At 37.1% G+C, this 23317-nt stretch overlaps 1 protein-coding gene across 1 annotated transcript in view; it reads left to right on the forward strand.

The window, feature by feature from the left end:
• The window catches only part of TCERG1L (transcription elongation regulator 1 like), a 2969407-nt gene that overhangs the window by 2708032 nt on the left and 238058 nt on the right, over window positions 1-23317 (forward strand). Inside the window, exon 13 of the mRNA XM_044056336.1 lies at window positions 19017-19135. Coding sequence (XP_043912271.1) covers window positions 19017-19135 — 119 coding nt within the window. The remainder of the gene's footprint in view (window positions 1-19016; window positions 19136-23317) is intronic.

The raw sequence follows: 23317 nt of genomic DNA on the forward strand, positions 1-23317 counted from the left end.
AAAATGTAAAACCTCGAATACCGGAGGTTTTGAATTTTGCACTTCTAAAGTTCCACTATGGTCATGTATTCAGGTAAGTGCATGTGTTAAGGGGTTTGGGTAGGGGCTGTGGTGTGGGTCAGTGTGTTTCATTGCTGTGATGTGTGTGTGCAAAGAGAAAGTAGCTTGTGTGGTGGTGGTTTTTTGTGTGTGTTTGTATGTAGTGTGACCTTGGAGTGAGAATATTTAAGTGGGGGGTGCAAGTGGGCTTGCCCCCCTGCTTTCATGTGGTAGAGTGATTGTGAGTGTTTGTGTGGTGGATGGTGTGTGTGTGTGTGTGTGTGTGTGTGTGTGTGTGTGTGTGTGTGTGTGTGTGTGTGTGTAGTAAAACCGCAAAATTCAAAACTTCCGAAACTATTCGACGTTTTGATTTTCGCGGTTTTTAGTTTTCGTTGTTTTGTGGATTACACTTCTTGGGCTCGAGATACTGAAATTCGAGATTTCAGTATTTTGAGCTTCTGATGTGAATCTATATATATATATATATATATATATATATATATATATATATATATATATATACATACATACACACCTATATATATATATATATATATATATATATATATATATTATCTATATATATATATATATATATACATACACACATATATTATATACATACACATATATATTATATACATACACATATATATTATATACATACATACACACATATATATATCTATATATATATATATATACATACATACAAACACACAATATATACACACACACATATATATATATATATATATATATATATATATATACATACACTATATATACACACACACACATATATATATATCTACATACACACATATATATATATATATATATATATACACACACACACACACATATATATATATATATATATATATATATATATATATATATATATATGTATACACACACACACACACACACACACACACACACACACACGTATACATACCAAAATGACTTCAAATTATTTTTGCAACATTGATGTTTATCAATTATGTATTTTGTTTGTATTAGTAAAATGTTTCATTCATGTCACAACCTATTTACCAACTATTAGTTTAAAACTATACTCACATTGTATGTTTGTGTTGAATAATAATGATTGCATTTAATCTAATTTCTTCTAAATAAAAATTGTATCCCATTGTGGAGATTTTCTTCCCAGGTCTCCACTGAAAATGGGCCAGTCACTTCACTCAGACTAACCCAGTCAACAAATATAAAAATAAATAACAAAAAGAAAAAAATTGCTGTCCAAGACCGAGATAGACCAGGTGCCAAATTGGAAGCAATGTTTCCTTAGCCTGAACAAACAAGAGAACTAGTGAAATCCTCCAAAGCAAATTTTGAGTCCAAATTCGCCACATCTACTAGTGACAATCATAAGGCCTTCTTCACATATGTCCGCAACCTCAAAAGAAGCACCCAAATCTGTTCAGAACTGATTGTCAAGGATACCACATATACAAATGTAGATACAACAAACTTGCTGGCTGACAGATTCAGTGAAAACTTCACCCCTCTGCCCCCCATCAGTAAATCAGGACATCCCCTGTACCTGCTCCCTTCCCTTGTATCTAGGGAACAGGTCATCACTGCTCTCTCAATAGCAAAGAATACAGCCTCCATGGAACCCAATAATATAACAGGCTGCAATCTACGTGAACTCAGGCAAGAACTTGCAGCACTTTTAGGCACCCTGTTCAACGAAAGGCTGAATACTGGCTTCATCCCAGCCGAGTGGAGGACAGCCACTGTCATCCCTATGCACAAAGGTGGAGCATCCACAGATCTGAGAAATTATAGACCCATCAGCCTAACTAGCCTGATCTGCAAGGCCATGGAATGGATTATCATGGACCTCAATAACACGGACACTGGAAACATCCAAACACTCGATCCCACACAGTTTAGCTTCATCAAGGCAAGTTCATGTTTGTTAAATACGGTTGACTTCTTTGAGACAGTCATCAAAGCCATGGATGAGGGGAAGATGGTGCACACTGCCTACCTTGACCTGGCCAAAGCCTTCAACATTATTCCACATTCAGGCATAATAGATGAACTTTTTCAACTAGACATCACTCTGTATGTTACCAGATGGGTAAGCAAACTGATTCACTGATAAAACCCACCAAGTTAAAACAGGAAAAGCCACCTCAAGCAGTAGACCCGTAACAAGCAGCGTACCCCAAGGTTCAGTCTTGGGGCCTCTGTTATTTGGGATATACATTTCTGAGGTACAGGCCAAAATCAGTGGCTTATGGCTGACTAAGTTTGCAGATGACTGTAAGCTAGGTGCTGTCATCAATTCCCCAGTGATGTGGACATCCTCCAAGAGGGTGTCACCCAGACAAATGACTGGCGTTAGAAACATGGTCTCAAGCTGAATACCAAAAAGATGCATCATCGTCCTCTTTGGGGAGAGTGACATCCCCACAAATTATCACATTAATATCAATGTCCTAAGCAAGGAGAGGCAAGGAGGTCATAACATCCCTGTATTCTTCCCTTATAAGGCCCCATTACTGAGTACAACGCCCCTTTCAGCATGTACCTCACAAAGCACATGCAGCAGCTGGAAAGACCACAGAGGTGCTTCATCAGGAGAATCCAGGGCCTCAAACATCTGCCATACACAGATAGAGGGATAGGGCTTTTAGCCTACTCAGTTTCATACAGACTCCTCAGAGGTGACCTCTGTCTGACATACAAAGCGATCTTGGATCCCTACTTGATGGGACTGCTGCATATCCACAAGTCAAGCTCTATTCGAGTAACCCACACATGCAGCCTCAACCTGGTCTGTGACATCAACAGGACTTGTTGGTGGGACAGATTTGTGTCCCAGAGACTCCCCCCATCTGTGGAATAGACTCCCTCTCCAAATCAAGCAGAGTACCTTCTTTACCCCTTTTTAAGCACAATCCAGATAAATGGATGGGAAACAGAAAATACACCCCTTGGATTCCCCCCATGTCCATGTTGAACAGAGGCATCGGGTGCTGTCTTATCATGGGCTAAACTCTCGGCTAGGCTTATAAGGACCTCAGGGCCAATAGCCTAGTAACTTCCTATGGTCCTATGATCTTACATTTCCCAAGGATTCATTTTAAACAAAGGCACAAAGCAAGGGTGTCCATTGCCTCCCTGCTCTTTGCATTAGTTATTGAACCCTTAGCTAAAAGTATAAGGAAACAATGAAAAATTGGGTTCTCAATTAACAGATTGTCTCTGTAAATTACAGCTTTTTGCAGATATTTTACTAGCTGTAGGAAATTTAAATTATTCACCTGAAGTAATAGATGAGGAAATTAAAGTTTCAAGAAGTATTGCTGCTGACATTTAATAATAAAACTGAATATTTAGTGGGAAATCAATTACTAGATAGTAATTTTAAAGATAAATATAAATGTAATTGGGAAGGAAAAAACTAATATTTAGGAATAAAAATCTATCAAGCTGTAAGATTATTAATTTTGAAAAAATAATTGAAGCATTACTTATCAAATTTTTTTTTTTTTTTTTTTTTTTTTTTTTTTTTTTTTTACTTCTGAGGCTAGGTTAGTACTGACAAATCTTTTAAAGAAAATGGAATAAATGTTAACTTCATTCTTATGGTATCCTTAAAAGCCAAGAATTGCTTATAGAAGGAGAATAATGGTATGGATCTACTTTATGTAATTGAAAAAAGCATTTACTCGAATTACATAACGTCAAGACCACTTCAGTGAAATTGCATATTAATCCAACACTTGGAACATTGCACTGTCACTCCGGGAAACTAACCACTAGGCCACCATGGTGAACTTTTTGTTCTTTTCTCCACTATAGTGTGATCTTTCTGAGTTGGTATATTTGGTTGGGTGGTTTGATTTACTTTGGTTTGTTTTTTCACCATGGTGGTGCAGTGGTTTGTTTCCCTGATTGACAGTGCGATGTTCCCGATGTTCGATAATATGCGGATTCGCTGAAGTAGTCTCGATGTTATGGAATTTGAGTAAGTGATGTTTTCAATTATATAAAGTAGATCCAATGGTATTAGCTTACCAGATATAGAATTCTGTTCTATTGCTGCCAGTTTTAACTTTAATATACTCTGAAGACTCAACATACACTAGTCAAAGGAAAAATATCCTGGAGCATTTTATACTAAATCCTTTTAAGTTTATTAACTATGATAAATTAAAAGTATGTAATAATCCTTTCATCCAGTTAACAAAATTTACCTTAGATGAAAATTAATTCCAAATTTTAAACTCTGCATATATGAAATAAATTCTTAAAACAGCTAAGAAATATATTTTTAAAACTACATTAATTTCAAAATGGACATTTTTGTGTTTTGCCATTCCACACACCTCTAGATTTAAGGAAACTCAAAACAATGTCAAAATGAATTTACTAAAAAGGAACGGATTAGTATTATGTTCCAATTGCATTGAAAAAGGAAAAGCTAAGTCTCCTTTAGGAACCTGTTAAATGCAACCCCTGCTCGTCCACGTGAGTAAAATCTTAGTGAGGAAGAAAGGTATTTATTAAGAGAGATTTCTGGTAATAAGCACATTAGAGTTATGAAACCCAATAAGGGTGGGGGCTTGGTGGTTATGGTCAGTAATGAGAATATTAATAAAATATTAAATTTGCTATAGTTTGATACTTATGAGGAGGCTTCTCTGAATCAAATGCATTTAGCATATCGTAAGATAGAGTTTGACCCTTGAAGAGATGTTGCTTTGTAACAAGAATACAATGGAGGACTTAAATTATGTGCATGTCCATAACTCAAGACCCCCACTATTTCTGGTATCCCTAAGGTGCACACAAATATTTGTGACACCCCCAATGTGCTCGATTGTCAACGCTAAGGCACTGAAAACATTTTCTATAGCTAAATATATCAATTTTCATAGTAAGACTGTCCCTGAGACTACTTCTGTGTTATTGAAGGACTCGTGGGATTTTTTTATCTAGGGTAACAGATCTTTTTTGTGATATTATGAATGTTACCATTGATATTCAAGATCTTTATTCAGTTATTCTTCATAAGACTGGTTTTATGAGTACCTTAGCCATTACAAGACTAAGTCAGGACAAAATAGAAGTTTTAAAGGTGTTGATGGAAGGTGTATTGGAGAATAACTTTTTCGTATTTGAAAACCAAATTTTTAAGCAAACAGGGATAGCAATGGGGGCAGCATGTGCCCCCATATTTGCAAATGTAGTCCTTTCTTATTAGGAAACTAACCTTGTCCTTGGTTCTGAATTCAAGGACAGTTGGATATTATATGGTCGCTTTTTAGATATGATCGTTTTCTGGGTAGACAATGAGGCTAGGTTAAGAGAATTTCTGGACTATTTACATATGACTACCAATTTCTTAAAGTTTAACATGGATATACAGGGTGATATGGTGCATTTTTTTGATGTCACTTTATGGAAGAACAAGCAAAAAAGGGGTTTTGATTTGAGTATTTATCGTAAACCTGCTTACTCTAATTCATTACTTCATTTTGAAAGCACACACCCTCTATACTAGAAAAACTCCCTGGTAAAGGGACAATGCATAACGTTGGCCTATATATCTAAGGATGATGACAATGAAACTGAAATGGGCAAGTTGAGAGACATGTTTACTAAGATGGAGTATCGTGATGCTTTTCTTGCCAGTATTTTTGATGAAGTTAATTGCAAGAGAAAATCGGGCCATTTTTTGCTTTACGTGATAGATGGGAGAGGGGTTACTGTTGCTATTAATACTACTACTTCTGCTGCTAATGTTGCTACAGTTGCATTACTGGTACTACTGCTGTTACCACGGGCTCTATTAATACAATAGCTAGAAAAAGGTCTGCTTGTAGGGTAGAGGAGCTTATTAGTAGGGCATTTGTATTAACGTACACATACTTTGGAGGGTCTTAGATCTGTTGTGAATAGGAACTGGAATATATTTGGGATTGACAAGGATTATATTGAGATTGTGGGGTGCAAACCTCTTACTGTATATAAAAAAGATTTGAGTGTTAAAATACTGCAGAGGCCAAGGCTTTCCAAGCGTGAGGGTAGGATGTTTAAGTACAGTAATTGTAACGAGTGCCAGTATATCCTAGAAGTGACTTACTGCTATGTGCAGGGTTATGGAGAAATTGTTTTGCACTGAAGGTTTTATTGTGGCAGCAAGGGGGTAGTCTGTTTAGCCCTTTGTGGATGTTGTTTTGCATTCTATATCAGCAAAACTGAACTTTGCTTAAAGAAAAGGATTTACCAGCACTTACATGATATTACAAAAAATGATGACCGGAATGTCCTGTTTAAATATTTGAAGGAAAACCCCACACAAGTTTAAGTTTATTGTTATTGACCAGGTCAACGGGGAGGTCTCTGTGATGATTATTTGGATTTTTTATAACTTCGGTAGCAATTGAGAACCAATGCCACAGTAGCCTCTGGTCTAAACGAGAATGTTTATTTAAGTAGTATACTGAAATTAGAAACTACATACTTTTCCTCGTGAATAGTAGGATGTTTTGGCTCCCTTGCCAATAATGCTATGGTTTTTAGTGAATGCATTTTTTACACATTTTATATATATATATATATATATATATATATATATATATATATATATATATGTGTGGATCTACTTCACGTGACAGAAAAGTCATTTGACAGAATTTCATTTGGCAGAGGCCAAAATACCTAATTTTCAAAATACTGAGAACACATTTAACTGAACCTCATTTCACTGAATTTTAAGCCACAGACATTGTGTGGATTTCCCTTCACCTTTGACTTGCTTGTGAGGAAAAGAATTACTGTAACTTAAAATTCTGACTGTCAGAATAATGATAGTCATGTAAAAAGTAGTGTTGTAGTGTTTCTAAATGGGGGTATGTCTCTCTACATTTTTATGGGAAGTATCTAAAGTAATATGGCATATGTTTGGAGCATTCCTAGAAGTAGTGGCAGCGTGCAGAGTACAGTAAGGTAAGTAAAAGGTATATGCCCTTTTCCCCACTGTAGTGCGATCCTGGAGTAAAGTATATATAGTTGGGGGGCCATCGCACCCCATCTAGTTTGGTTTAATATCATTCGGTTTATGTTAAGAGGGTAAGTAAGTAGTTCTTAAGTTCAGAAAGAGTTAGTCACTGCTGTTGCAAGTGTGCATGTCTATGGTTTAAAATTTAGTATTTTGAAATTCAACATTGACATTGTAAGCTTTCAGTGAAATGAGATTCAGTCAAATGAGTTTTCAGTATTTTGAAAATTAGGTATTTTGGTCTCAGTCAAATGAAATTGTCAAATGAATTTTCTGTCAAGTGAAGTAGACTCATGCATACACGCTGATCTTAAAGTAGTGGGAGAATGAGAAAAAATGTTTTTTGTATTATTTTTAACAAATTTGTATTGATTTTTAACAATCATTGCTTATTGTTCTGGACTGACTAGCCCTAGTGTGGGCTGATTATGGGATGTGGGCACGTAAGTTGGTTTGAAGGTTTTAATTCCTAGTTATTTAATTATGCATGTAAATGAGGTGTTAATTTATGGGCTTGATCAGATTCTATATAAGATGTGTGAATTTGGATTATTTTGTTCTGAAGAAGTCCAATTTATTAAAGGACGAACGTGCTTAACGTTAATAAAAGTTTTTACTGTGGTTATTTTGCTCCAAATTCTTCTCCATCCTTTTAGTTTGTTTTTCAGTTTGTCCTGTTTGGAGGGTTTTAACTGGTAAAATGTACTGAAGATCATCAGTTAAACCAGATAGCTTTTTTCTGCAACTTGTCATTAGATAAAGAGATAGACAAACTGTAGGTCACCCATATACACATACAGATCTATACACACAAGTGTGTGTGTGTTTTTTATATATATATATATATATATATATATATATATATATATATATATATATATATACACACACACACACACATATATATATATATATATATATATATATATATACATATAAGTACTTATCAGATGAGAGAGTTTTCACAAACTGGAAATTCACATGGTCGAGACTATATGATTGAGTATTTGAAAAACTGAAGCTTTTGATTGGGAAACTTACCCTTTTCTCCACTAGTGTGAGCTTTTAGTTGATGTATGTAATTTGCAGGGGTTGTGGGGGTGCACATGTGGAATACAGGGGAGCTTGCCCTCCTACACAAATGTAAAAATGTTTTTGAAGTTCAAGTTTTTGGAAATCGATCATATGGTCTCGACCATATGAATTTCAAGTCTTTGAACACTCAGTCTTCTAACATAGACCTCAGGTCACTCCACAATGAGTGCAAATATGACTCTGTCATTCATATTGGAGTGAACGACCTGAGATGTACCTCCCTGGACTACATGAAGAGAGACATGGAGAAGTTCTCAGATCTTGTAGACCAGGCAGGTATGACCCCTAGCCCTGAGTAGCATCCTGCCATCACCCAGAATGATACCTCAGTGCAAGGACAAAGTGATTGACTTCAACAATTGGCTAAACGTCTGGTGTCATTCTAAGGGGATCCATTATCTGTCAGCCTGGGATGACATGATCGACAGGCCTCGATGCTTTGCTAGAGATAGCCTGCAACTGTCGCCACTGGGTTTCCGGATGCTGGCTAAGGGTCTTGCCACCCCTATAGTGCTTTTTTTAGAAAGGTTCAAATGACAAAATTACCACTGTAACAGGTACAACCAAGCAAAATCGGAGGGTAATGCTACTCGATGCTAGAAGCCCAAACTTCAAAATGCACTCACTTGAAGCACTCCTTAAAATGGAGAACATTAACATCTGTGCAGTGATAAAGACCTGGTTCAAGGCTCCAGATAGCACCCCTGCAATACCAGGCTACAATTCATACTACACCATTGGCCATCTAACCTGGACTGAAACACCAGAGGCAGAGGCATGTCAATATTCACCAAGAATATCCACACCCCCAGCCTAGTTGCCAGACATAATGCATCTAAAATTCTCCAGGGGCAACTAACATTGGGCAAGACTGCAATCCAAACTGTAGCTTGCTACAGACCCCCCACCATGTCCCAAGACTCCCACTCCACTATTCTTAACATACTGGAAAATATTAAGGTACAATCCAACACCCTCATACTGGGAGACTTCAACTACCCTGCTCTTAACTGGAAAAACTACTCATGTACCAACACATTTGCTCAGTATTTTTTGTAATTCATTAATTCCAATGCCATGGATCAACTTATCCAGACCCTCACCAGGGGCAGCAATAGCAGAGACCTGGTCATTACTAACATGGGTGACCGGTGCTCCACACCAGAGGTCAGGCCCTCATTGCTCAGATCCAACCATAAGCTAATCACCCTAGACATCCACATCCTGCCCCCACCCCTATTAAGGAAACCACCGTAAAACCTTCTTCACAGCTAACTTCACACTTCTTAAGACAGAAGTGGCTAATTTCACCACACCCATGCAGACAGAAAGCACTAGTATGACTGTTGAATCCTACATCAATGCACTGTATGAACACACACACACACACGAGTGCCTGGACCATGCCATTCCAAATAGAACCAAGACACTATCCTCCAAAAAAAGAAGCCAGTCTGGTGGTCCCATGCCATTAAACTCTAGAACAGAAGGAAGAAACTACTGCAAAAAGAGAGTAAAATGCCATGATTGGAAAAACTCCCTTATCAGCCTCAGTATGAAGCTGAGATCCCTCATAAAATCCTCCAAAGCTAGTACCGAGAACAAAATCACCAGAGATTCTAAAGACAACCACAAGGCATTCCATAGTTATGTCAAGAATCTCAATGGCAACACTCAGATCTGCTCTGAGTTACAGCACAATGGCACTAAACATACCGAACCAGCTGATATTGCCAACATCCTGGCAGATAGATTCAGTGCAAATTTCACCCCTCTCTCAGCCCCTAAAGGGTCCATCTCTATACCGGATGAATGCCAAGTCCCTGTAATCACAGCCACACAGGTGAAAAGTGCACTCGCCAAAGCCAAGAATACAGCATCTATGGGACCTGACAACAGGCTGTGTCCTGCATGTACTACAAAATGAACTGGCACCCCACCCAAGTACCATGTTCAATCATAGCCCCACTACAGGCTTTGTGCCTACTGAATGGCGCACAGCTAGGGTGATCCAACTCCACAAAGGAGGATCCACCATGGACCCCGAGAACTACCAACCCATCAGTCTGATCTGCAAGGCCATGGGGCATATTATCATGGAACTTATATACAAAGACACAAGTAACCTGCAAACTCTTGATCCCACCCAGTTTGGGTTTGTGAACGGTAGACCATGTCTCCTAAACCTGACGGGCTTTTTTGAAGCAGTCACCAAAGCCGTAAACGAGGGTAAGGTGATTCACGCAGCCTACCTAGATCTCACCAAGGCCTTTGACACCATCCCCACTCTGGTATCATTGATAAACTCACAATACTGGGCATAAACCCCTATGTCATGCGATGGGGTGCCAACTGGCTCACTGACAGAACCCACATTGTGAAAGTAGCCAATTCCAAATCTGACTCCAGACCAGTGACAAGTGGAGTACCACAGGGTTCAGTCCTGGGTCCCCTCCTGCTCAGCATCTACTTCTCTGAAGTACAGGCCAATGCAAAGGGCTTATGGCCAAGAAATTTCACAGATGACTGCAAACTGGGAGTGATTATTGAATCCCCTAATGATGTGGACATTTTACAAAAGGGCCTCACTGAGACAGATGCCTGGTGTCAAAGCCACGGCCTCAAGCTCAATGTTAAAAAATGCATAGTCATCCCCTTTGGAAAAAAACCCTGTGCCAATGAGCTACCACATAGGCGGTAGTCCACTCAACACAAAGTGTAACACGAGACCTAGGAACATAAGTAGACAGTAGTCTTTCCTTTGATAACCACATCACCTCAGTAGTCCGGAAATCCTTCTACATGGCACATCTCATCACAAAAGGTTTCTCATCTGGAAAAAAAGAGGTCATTGTCCCCCTCTACTCAGCCCTCATTAGACCTACTATAGAGTACAATACCCTGTTTGGGATGTACCTCACAAGACATTTGCAGCAACTGGAAAGACTGCAGAAATACCTCACAGAGAGGATCACCGGCCTCAAACAGATGCCCTATATTGATCGTCTTAAGAAACTCTAGCTCTACTCCATCGCATATCGCCTACTCAGAGGCAATCTCTGCCTAACATACAAAGCCATGTCAAACCCTGAGCTGTTGGACATGCTAAACTTAAAACAAAAAATCCCAATCCCTTTGGGCCACATGGTTCAGGGACCTAAACCTTGTCACCACAATAAACAGAACTTGCAGGAGGGATAGGTTCCTGTCCCAGACACTTCCCATACTCTGGAACAAGCTGCCCATTCATGTCAAACAGAGCACCTCATTGGCCCTTTTTAAGAGAAATCTGGAGAATTGGATAGGAAATGGGAACTTTACCCTGGGGATCACTTCTGTGGCTCTACTCGAGAGGGGCACAGGAAAATAAATTTTCTGGGTGGCTTAAGCCAGGGAATCTATATGGCTAGGCTTGTATAGGCCCTAGGGCTGATAGCCTAGTACCTACCTATGAACCTATATATATACATACATAGATATACATACACACAGAGAGAGAGGTGTGTGTGTGGTGATATATGCAAGCTGATTATAGTCTATCTCAAAACACTGATTAAGACAGTCATACTGGTGAAAGATTACTGTTAAAGTCAGGAATAGAATATAATATGCACTTTTTTTGCTATTTTGTGTTCATAGACATATATAGGCATCAGGGGTGTGGAAAGCACTGGTCCTGACAACAGGTTAAGAGACTTGGCCCCCTGCAGAACCAATGATTTTAGATTGATTTGCATGTTTCAGGGTTGTCTTGGACTCTGCATGTTTTATCACCTGTTTTTTTAGGTCTTTTTTCATTTACTCAGTGTTTTATGAATTGATCTAGTGTAATTTATAGCAAGTTGCATACTCTAAAAATAAGACCTTTGGTTATATTGTTAAATCAGATATGGCTGGAGAGAGCACACCTGTTGTGGTACAGTGCATAGTTTATTTGGCTTATTTTCATTTTTTTAACCAGTGATTCCTGCAGTCCAAACTTCCTGTAGTATGGCAGGATATAGCCAGTCAAGTAGTCTTTGCAAATTGGATAAATATAATAATGAGCATTGTTTAATGTAACATACCCAGGTTTTCAAACTACAAAGTATGCCATCATCCAAAGAGAACCTGACATCCTAGAAAGTACCGTGAAGATTATACTACACCAAAAATAGATTAACTGGTCATATCAAAGTCTATTTGGCCATGTACTGAAAAAGATAACAATAGGACTATGATGCTTTTGAAATTTTAGGAGAATAGGTTAGTTTCTTTTGATTAAACTAGATGCAAGAAGAAATAAAAAATCTATAACAATACTAACTTCAACATAAAGCTGCTTTGCTTGACCGCCTGATAGAAAAACAGTACTTTATTATTTTGACACATGCAAGAAAATTACTTTTGGAATAACCAAAGGGGTATAGTACAATTTGATCTTCACTGCCAATGTTTTGGCTGGAAGTGAAATACAAGAGACCAAATATTCCTGTCAAGAAAGAAATATCATAATGGGAAAAACAAACACCAAACTGAATAATTATATGACTTTAAAAATGTAAACTATTTACTTATCTCACACAAAAAAACATTTCATGCAAGAACGTTTTAGTCCGAGTAAAGAATTCAGAAACCTTATACAGGAAGCTATTTATGATACACAGCAGCATTACTCCCAACCCCACACATGTTCTTCCACTAAGTCATCAGCCCCCCCTTGTAAACTATCCCATTCATTCTCCATGAGTAAGGTGACAGCTGTCAGGGGTGATTTGATTGTTTTCTTTTTCTTCCAATCAATACTGAAATACAACCGGTGGTACTAGATGAGAACATATTTTTCTTACATGACTAAAAAATTTGTAAAAGATCAACATCCATAGCCTGTGAGATGGTGACATCTAAAAATAATCAATACTACATGATAAATTTTTCACCGATAATTCCTGGAACTCTGTAGTAGTAGTATATAAATACTACATAAAAAAGTTCCAAAGTGTCACTGCTACCATTCCATACGAAAAGCATATAATTTAAAAATATAAAATAACAGGCAATACACTCTTTAAAAAAGACGTCATACAAGTAAAAAGAAAGTGCATTCCCAGTCTGCTAGAAAAAAGTAAGCATAGCTATTCATGCTTGCTGTGTCCATTGCAACCCATGTATTTTGTAAATAAATTTCAGTCTCAAAAATAAAAAATTATTTTCCAAAAACATTTCAGTCAACTTGGGCTTATAGATAAATGATAGGCTAGCAACCACAAGAAGCCCTATTAAGCACAATTGTGACTTCCAAATATATGACCAGTTCGGTACCCCAAGCTTGTTTTAAGGATAAGTTCATAGATGTTTACTAACTACAATTTATTATGAGAATGCATATATTCACTGTTGGCAGACAAATACCTCTTCAGTGAAGTATCTTCTCAAGATCTCTCTCAGATATTCAACTTTAAATATTCCACCCTGTCTAGGGGTCCAGCCACTAGGATTGGTGAAGTTTACTAGTCCCTTCTGAGCTCTCTCCCCTAGGGCCCACTGGGTCCCTCTAAAGAGAAGCCTGGTTCCCTTCTGAGCCCTCTCTCCTAGGGCCCACTGAGTTCCCCTAATGAGAAGCCTGGTCCCCTTCTGAGCTCTCTCTCTCCTAGGGCCCACTGAGTCCCCCTAATGAGAAGCCTGGTCCCCTTCTGAGCTCTCTCTCCTCTCTCTCCTAGGGCCCACTGAGTCCCCATAATGAGAAGCCTGGTCCCCTTCTGAGCTCTCTCTCCCCTAGGGCCCACTGAGTCCCCCTAATGAGAAGCCTGATTGTCTTTTTGTCTACCACATAACCGAGGGGTGATGCTTGATGCCAGCAGCTCACTACTGGTGGATCCTCATAGTGGGAGCACTGATATGAAAAACTGCAGGATGTCTATTGGCATTTTCTTGCACTGATAGTCAAGCAGTTGCTGGAAAGCTGCCTCCTCTTCAATGAGTCCATTATGAACAACTGAGGTTTGCTTAGGGTACTAATGCACATTTAGAGATTTTTCAATTCCCATTACAGGGACTTATCCATGGCTTTGTATTTTTTTATACAAATTCTGGTCATACCATAGCCATTACATTTCTCCTATGAACTTGTTCATCAACACCACAAAGTAAGTTAACAGTTATCCTCTGCTGCAAGTCCCTCTACATAGGAAGGGCTTGAGGTATATGAAGCTAATCACTCATTTGTCCCAGTTCCTTGTCCTCACCATCGGTGGGGGGGGGGGGGCTTCCTCCCTAGTGCTGCCAACACTACGGTCATGCCATTGGTTCTAATGCTTCTGTGTCTCATTCTTTATCTAAGCAGCAACTATTAAATACAATATTTCAACAGACTTCCCCGTCAATTTTTTTCTTTCACTGAACTGGAATGGGACTGGTAAGGAGTATACAACCCTTTGCACCTCAAACACCTTGCCCCTTTTCGTGGGCCTTCAGCCTGCAGATGGAGTATACCAGCTCAAATGTACTGCAAGGTCTAGCCTCTAAAGTATGAGATTGTAGACGAGGCTTATAACTTGTAATAATTCATATATTTTGAGACTTGGCAGATTCCTCCCTGCAGTTCAGAGATGGCTATTATTTGTACAAGTGCCCTGTTATTTTTACCCCAAAAACAATATATGCAGCTGTATTTCAAAGCCTTTTATGTAGGCAACATAGTCAGTTGCTTTAGACAGTACATTTTTAAGCAGACATGGAGAATATCTAACAGATATAAATAATGGTTTTGCTTAGTATGCAGTGGAATGCAGCCAGATAATTTCAGCATAAGGTAGTAAATAATTTTAAGTTAGCATTTAGAAGTTTTGTGTGTCATAACTAAAAAGACTGAGAATTTGTTAAATGAAAAAGCTAAGAAATAGTAGAAGCAGGAAGATGACAATGGAGTCCAGTTTTAACAATAATTTGCTTTCAGAGATCCATAGGTGAAGGCACAAGATCCTTTACAAACATAGCTCATAATACCCAGGATATGACAGTATTATCTTAATTCCCCAGATATGGGATGGTGTAGTATCAGGGTAGTAAATCTTTGGGTGTTGGAGCCCCGAGTCATTTTACAGACTGCCTCTGTCCATAAGGGACATCCCTCATTAAAACTACGTTAAGCCTTGTTCTGTGGCACAGATGAATAGAGATCTGATGGTGACCAAGGTGGCTGAGGCACAATTCATGGCTCCAGACCTGGAGGAGAATGGCAGGGACAGGAAAGAATTGAGAGGTGTGACCTGTTTGTCTCTCCTGAGGGGTAGAGAGGATTGCATGAGCTGGATTGGAGTCTATGTAGTGTTAACTCTCTGTTGTAGCATTGGGAGAGTAGAACTTGTGCCTTAGGATGGGGCAGAGCTGCTAGGAGACAGCACAGATTAGGGAAGTGTGGGGATGTACTCTACTGCCAGCCCTTTGCATGCCACCCCCCCATGAAGGCATCCAGCATGTACAGAAAAGTCTTTAAAGGACACTTGAAAGGTGTTCATTTAACTAGTAGGAATATATTTATGTAACGTATAGATATTCAGGACACATCAACAGAAGAAGTGAATGCAGTGCAAGTAAAATGAAAGGACTGGAAGAACAAAACCTTTCTTCAGTCATAGTTTTAATCATACGGTTGCTGCGCATAGAATAAAGAGAATTGTAAATAGACTTCCGATGACTTATGCATGGGATGTAAATGTCTACTGTGATACAAGAGATATTGACCAATTTTAGCTGATGATCCAGGTGCAGAATAAGATGGTAGGAGATTCACCACATTTCACATTTAAGAAACTACATTTAAAACGCAGTTGTGCTTTATGCACCCTTGATGTCAAGCTTCAGTCTCGAGAAGAACTTGGTACTTACTACTATAAGGACTCCAATTTTTGTAGTCCTATTTTACAACATTTTTTAAAACATACTCTGACAGGAAAGAAGTATAATGTGCCCAGATATTCAGACTGCATTTATAATATGTGGCTATGGGTACAAAGTGTATTAGTTTTTATGTTGGAAAACATAATAGGCATTTTAGAGAGGAGATTTAACATGTCTGACAAAAATTGAACTTTCAAAGCTTTAGGGAAACATCATTCATAAGGGTGCCTTGAATACATTATAAATTTATGTTGCAAGCGATAAATATGAGTTTGAAAGGTGGTGACTTTATACTTTTGACACTATTGATTATAGTAGTAATGAATATGAATGGATAACCAAATTAAATGCAACTATACATCTAAATCTTAGTGTTATAAGCCTAAAGTCTGTTCTGAGTAAGAAGTGCCTTAGGCATTGATTTTGCTTTACAATTTAATATCATAATCTCTTTTTAATGTCAAAGGATGCTATTTAAATGCAATGAGGTCTAATGTTCTATACTTTATTTCTTGAAATATTTCGAGTTTTGGTGTGAAAGGACTTGTTTGAATAATGTTTTTTACATTTGCATGTTTCTTATTTGTAGTTTATATTAATTATAGAAAATAAAGTGTAATGTTACTGTAATGCTAAATAAAGAAGAAAATAAAAACTGTCTGGCTGTCCTGGCTGGACCAAAATAAGCTCCAGCAAAATTATCTTCCTTTTAATATCTGAACTATTCCTTATACAACAAAGACTCCCTTAATGATTATAGTATAAGCAGAATATAATTTCATAATGGGCTAATTTGTGATCTGCCTCATCCTGCAGTTTAAAAAAATATTAATCTGAACTACCTCAGTATATACACACTGGAAGACTGCAAAACAAATTAATAAACTGTAAGCACCAAGGAAAATTGGAAATTTGCTCTTTTACTTATCTTCCCAAGTTAATATACAATAATATGTACATAATGCGGGTCTATATTAAATCAGCGAATGCATAAAAAAGTGAATGCTGATTTATTGACTCCATGTAAGTGAAAGCTTACAATCCTGAACACTTAGAACAGCAACTTTTTTCCCAGGGGAAAAAAAAAAATCACTGTTCCAAAAAAAAAAAAAAAAAAAAACTTTAAAACATTACATAAAGTGGAGGGCTTCACTCCTTACACCCCTGACATGGGGGGCTGTGCCCCCACACACCCCTACTAAAATATACCAACTCTGAGATCACACTACAGTGATGAAAATGGCAAAATAAAGGCGGCCAAGCAATTTCCTTCCCAGGGAAAGAATTCGCTTATATGCCATTTCGGTATTTTGCCATTTCGTGCTTTCAAGTTCGATTAAGACGCATTCGAAAGAATGTGTCTTCGATCATAATTTAGGGAGTCCATAATATTTAGTTACCACACAAGATGAGTGATTAGTGATGGTCTGGCAAGGAAAAAAAAATAAATTTACAACTTAAGTCAAATGAGGGATGATGCCAGTACTTGTCAACCTGAAAGATGTCCAGGCTCCAAGTACATTTTAACCACAACCCGAGAACAAAGTAATCACAATTTAAAACATATAACAAGCATATAAATATTAAATTTTTAAGAGAGTTGAAACTTTTTCACTTGGAATACATTATCTTAAAACTACCATGGCTGAACATTCAAGGCAGTATTAAATGTATGTATAAACATATACGTCTTTGTATTGCACATAAATGTACACATTTGCCAGTGGAAATTCAAGAGTGGATGCATTTACTAAAATGTTTAGGAGGTATCCTAGAATAATTGTATGTTGAGGCAGCAACACCAAGAATTGTCAGTAAAATACTTAAATCTCTATATTGCTCCTTTAAATGTTCAAATTTTAGTAAAAAAAAAAGGCACAGCCTTTAATCTCTCACATGTGAAGATAATGCATTTTCAGTTTCTTGTTGCTATTAAGGACAAAAAATGTTGCATTTCATCCAGAAAAAATAATGCATAATTGTGGAATCAGAGTTTTTTGCCTACTGGAAAAATCAAGTGGTTTTGAGGAATTTTGCATTTTAAGTCAGGACGGGCATTTACTTTATCCTTTATTTCTTCTATTCATTATTTGCAAAACTGTCAGTTTGCCTTATTCTGTTCTATATAGGGAGGAATGTTTTAATTTTGCTGATTTGTAAGTGCAATTGCATTTAAATGAAACAATGGTAATGACTAAAATTACATTTATACCCTCAACTATAAGTTTGTTTTGAATTTCAGCTCAGAAAAATGGGATTTCATTTCTATAGCCATAGAAAAATGACCTCTACTTATAGTCAGTACTCCATAATTTTCTTAAGATATATTTAGAATGGATGTGTAATTTGCAAAATAAAAAACAAGTCATCACTTGTCTCAGCTGTATATATATCAAAATATATCTGCATCAGTCTAATAACTATTAACCATCTCCTTTCTACATTAATTGTAGAAAAATAAATGTTACATAATTTATGTGTGGGAGCAAGTAATTGCTATGTTTAGCTGTAACTGGAGATTTTACAGTACTTGAAAAATATGTCTTCAAAACAGAGCAATGGTTCCTTGTTAAAACTGGGACTTGATATGCACTTTATGGTGAAAGAACTTCAAATCATTTGAATACTACTGTACATTAGATGTGTTTTCAATTTGTATTTCTAAAAGGGTAGCAACTGCCATTAAGTACATCATCTCAGTCAATGATGACAGTGAGTCTTATTAAAGCAAATGCATGCGTCATGCAGCTACTACACACATGGCATTTGTGTAATTGTCTGTGTGTGTCTATACATAATTTAGGTTTGTATTCATATATAAAACATTTGAGCATGGATATAGGTTACTTTTTAATGTTAGAATATTTGCAGACATTTAAAAATTAATGATAATAAAAGTTTTTAGTGTACATTCAATGCAATTAAAAGTGTTAATGTCTTTCCTACACTAAAGGTATTCGAACAGTTTGTGAAGACCAGGATACGAGAAGAATACAAGGAGAAAAGGAGTAAATTACTTCAAGCTAAAGAAGAATTCAGGAAACTCCTGGAAGAGGCAAAACTGTCCCCCAGGTAAGACACAATATACTGCATGAAATAAGCAAGCAGTGCTTTAACAGCCTTTGAGCATGATGGTGAATTAACTAACAGTGTGACAATATTCTCCAAGGTTACTTGCTGTTTCATTATGCATCAGTATACCAGTTTTAACTATTTCATGTTATGCTACAGAAAATTTATTGAAAACAGAGATGTTTTCTAAATGGACTGCCTTGTGAAGTTGAAACAATTAAGATGACATAACTTCCTTAAGTTGTACCTTAATTGCAATGCAACAGACTGCAAAAAATGTGAATTAAATATGTTGAATGACTTGAATACCTAATTATAATTCTCACAAGATTATAAATTCATAGCAGCAAGTAAGCCACATAATCAACATACATATTATAATTCAAAGTAATGAATGTTGCTGTTTTGTTCAACAGCACTACGTTTGTTGCACTTAATTTAGCAGTGATCCTTGACTGGGCATGGGTAATGCTTGGTTTATCAATAATTGGAGTGCTTTATTAAGCTGATTTTGTGTGTGTGCACGCATAAACAAATGTGCATCCTTGTGCTCAATTCCATTTTATTGCGCAAACAATACTTTTCCAGTTTTACTTTATTTATATAACTGTACATCTTTTGAGTGTTGGCAAATGATTTTTGTTTTTGAACTCAGATTATGTTTTCCAGTCAGGACAGGCAGATTAAATTTAGCAACTAAATTGTATTAGTAAACTTTTATGTTCATTTGTGAGTTTAACACTGCATTCTCTATTTGTGTATTTGAAACTGCTCTTGTGTGGAATGACTAAAGGAAAGCAGTTTACATACCAGTATTGATTTAGCCAGTATACAATTGTTCTTTCCCTTTTTAGATTGTGCAGTTTTTCAAGGTGTTAGACTAAGTATTGCAGTCAAGATTAGTTGAGTTTGCATCTTACTTGTGTCATAATGTGATAGGTGTTTTTCTATGAGTACTGTTCAGTTTAAAATGGGTATGCTCCTTTTTTCCAATCATCATGCATGTTTCTGAAAACTTGGGTTTCATTGTATAATTTATATAATGCTGACTTGAATCAATCAAGATATTGTTCTATAGTCTGAAGCTGGATGCAGTTATTATGGAATGTTGCTGTTCAAACTGTACTTATTTAAAAAAAAAAACACAGACATTTTTCTGTTGATGGTTTTGTACCCATGCTCAACATTGCATCATTTTGCTGCCAGGCATGTCACTTAAGTTTTTGCAACTTTAATGCAAGGATAACCACACTTTCATCTATCGACAGAGGCTCATAGAATGACCCTCACTATATTTGCTTTCAGCCTTTGGTGCACACCGACACTAAAGGATATATTCTTATGCTAATTTTTAAGAGCAAAATCAAAATAAAATTAAAGATTCATCATCACTTTTGTAACTATTCTTATAAGCTGCATTCGAAGGTACTATGATACTTTGCATCAACATTCAACCTGGTTCCTTTTATATGTTTGTGCCTGTACTGCACAGTGTTCTATATCTGATTGCTTGAGGTCTTAGCCATTAACAGCAGAAACAATTTGACTGCAAGCTCATTGTCAGTACTTGGTTAAGTACACCATGTCTACTCAGGACAATGTCTTTAAGTATATTATAACTGAAATTAATTTGTAGTTTCTATCACATAGTCTTAAATTAGCCCAAGTACTATACAATATGTGGACAGTTTGGTTTTACATGGCTACCACAAGGTTTATTCAAAAAATAAAACAATGTTATGATTCTGCATCATTTATTCATTCATTAACTTATTTCATGAACTACCTTGAAAGGTCCCATTGTGAAGCACCATTTTCAGCAGAGTTCCAAACAGAGAAGGTTGAGACATCACTCACATACATAGAACCAACTTAAATTAACTATACATAGGTAGAGCTTTTGCATTGCTTCACATATTTGTTGTTACCTTTGGCAACATGAAAATAGCTCATGTTAAATGGTGTATTGTGTCCAATTCAGTTTAGATCAAAAGCAGTGTAACTTATTAATAGGTTCATAGGTGTGTACTAGTCCAACGGCCCTGGAGCCTTTACAAGCCTAGCCCCCAGAAGTGCCCTGGCATCATGATGCCATTTTTCCTGGTGCCTCTATCAAATAGAACCACTGGAGTGATCCCCAGGATGAACCTTCTAGACACATAGCTCACCTACACAGTGTGCCCCCATCTTACCCATTGTTAGTTGTACCTGAAGTATCTCTGATGAGTTATGCTGGACTACTAGTCTGCAGGTGTGCATATACTTTATGAATATGGAGATGCCAAGTATCTGTCTTGAATGGGAATAATATGGAAGAGTAGATAATAGAAGATATGCAGGGTAGAGTCAACCACAAGGATTTGCCATGGCAATGTATGAAGAACCTGAAGAAAAAAAACCCTCTAGGATTTGATCAAAATATATTAGAAGGGCATTAGATACAGTCATGCATAAATGGCAACAACATTGCTAGCAAAAGATTTTGATTAAATGCACTGCTCAGAAGCCCAGATATGGGGTGACTGGAATAAAAAATTAGTAGTGGTATGACAAGTCTGGCAGAAAGTGATAAAGTGCCAAATAGTGTTCATCTCATTTCACTTGAACACTATTTTTCAGAAACTAGTTTGCTACTGAGATTTTAATTCATGAAGATAATTAAACACTCTTTAGTGGAAAATTAAACACAATCTGCTGTTTCTGCTGGCACTCATGACATTGAAATTGTGTGTGCAGATATTTACAGATTCATAAATAGGGAAATAAAGATTAAGAACTTTTTATGTACCGGTTTGAGTGTGCACAAAGAAGACAATATATGAGATGAATTAAGTAGAGGATACATTTGATACCCAGAATTAATAGTAAGTGGTTGAATGTTTCATTACTCACTGGGAAATGACAGTTTGAGAAGTCTGGGATGTAAATGAACAGCCTTTTATGGACATTAGGCCCCCTAAATTACTAACGAGTGGTAGCTTTCATAGTGGGTGAGCTAGAACGTAATCTAAATGGGTATTATACTTGAGCCTACTGAACAGTGCAGACTGCTCATTCTCTCACCTAGGATGTGTGATATACCACATCATACTCCCTCTAATATACAACAAAAAACAAAAAAGGAATAAAAACATAACATCATTTATTTTACATTTGTTTACCGGGAAAACCAGCTGGACTAGGTCAATTTTCAGTGGAGGCCTGGGGAGAAAAGCTCCACAATTAAGACGACTTTTATACAATGAGAAATGTACAGCCTGGTAATACAGAAACTTATTTACAAGAAGAGATGTTCAAAACTTGTTAACGATAGCTAACAGGCATTGTAGGACTGAGATACACTTTGAATAATATTTACAAAGGTTCAGACAGATATATTCAGAAATTAATTCACAAATAGTTAACAGCCTTTGCCGGACTAAAATTACAGTCAAATATTTTTTACAAGGGTAGTATGTACTGCTTACGTTTTAGTAAGTATGCACAGAAAGGAGCACAAAGAACAGTTTGGTATATTACAAGAGTCAGTATTTCCATGTGAATAGAATAGTGTGTATTTTAGACTGGAGTAGTTTGGTAGAAGAGAAGCTATAGAGATTGTCAAGTGATACAAGGGCAAATCCAAGATGTCCTGAGATGTGATTTGAGTAATTTTTTGAAGTTTGTATTTGTTGTTGTGGAGGTTATATTGGTGGGGAGATTGTTCCATTTTTTTAGCTATGATGTGGGAATAAAGGGCCTTTCCTGCAGTGTTTTTAGCAGTAGTAACACTGAAGAGGGGTTTATTGGATGAGCGTAGAGGGCAGTAGAGGAGGTTATTAGCTGACTGAGGGCTGGAGTTTTGTCTGGGTGGTTTTTGATGTTAAAGACATAGGTGAGTTGTTGGCAAGTTAGTAAGTTAGGAAATTCAAGCCATTGAATTTCTTTTAGTACTTGGCACTTGCAGGTTCTAAAGGCAGAATTGTTGGCAAATTAAGCTATTTTGTTGTAGCATGACTAACTTATCCAGATCTGATTTTTTAGTGTGGGTTAGGATTGGTGCAGCATAAGTAAGTGTTGATAGGAGGTGAGTTTGAGCTAGCATGATCTGTGCTTTTGCTGTGAGAGAGTTTTTGTGCCTGTATAAGGTTCCCATTTTCTTATGAACTTTTTGAATGGTTTGTGCCACATGAAGATCAAATG

This window comes from Protopterus annectens, chromosome 14.part0, assembly GCF_019279795.1.
Source record: "Protopterus annectens isolate FY-2018-M chromosome 14.part0, PAN1.0, whole genome shotgun sequence".
Taxonomy (NCBI): Eukaryota; Metazoa; Chordata; order Ceratodontiformes; family Protopteridae; genus Protopterus; species Protopterus annectens.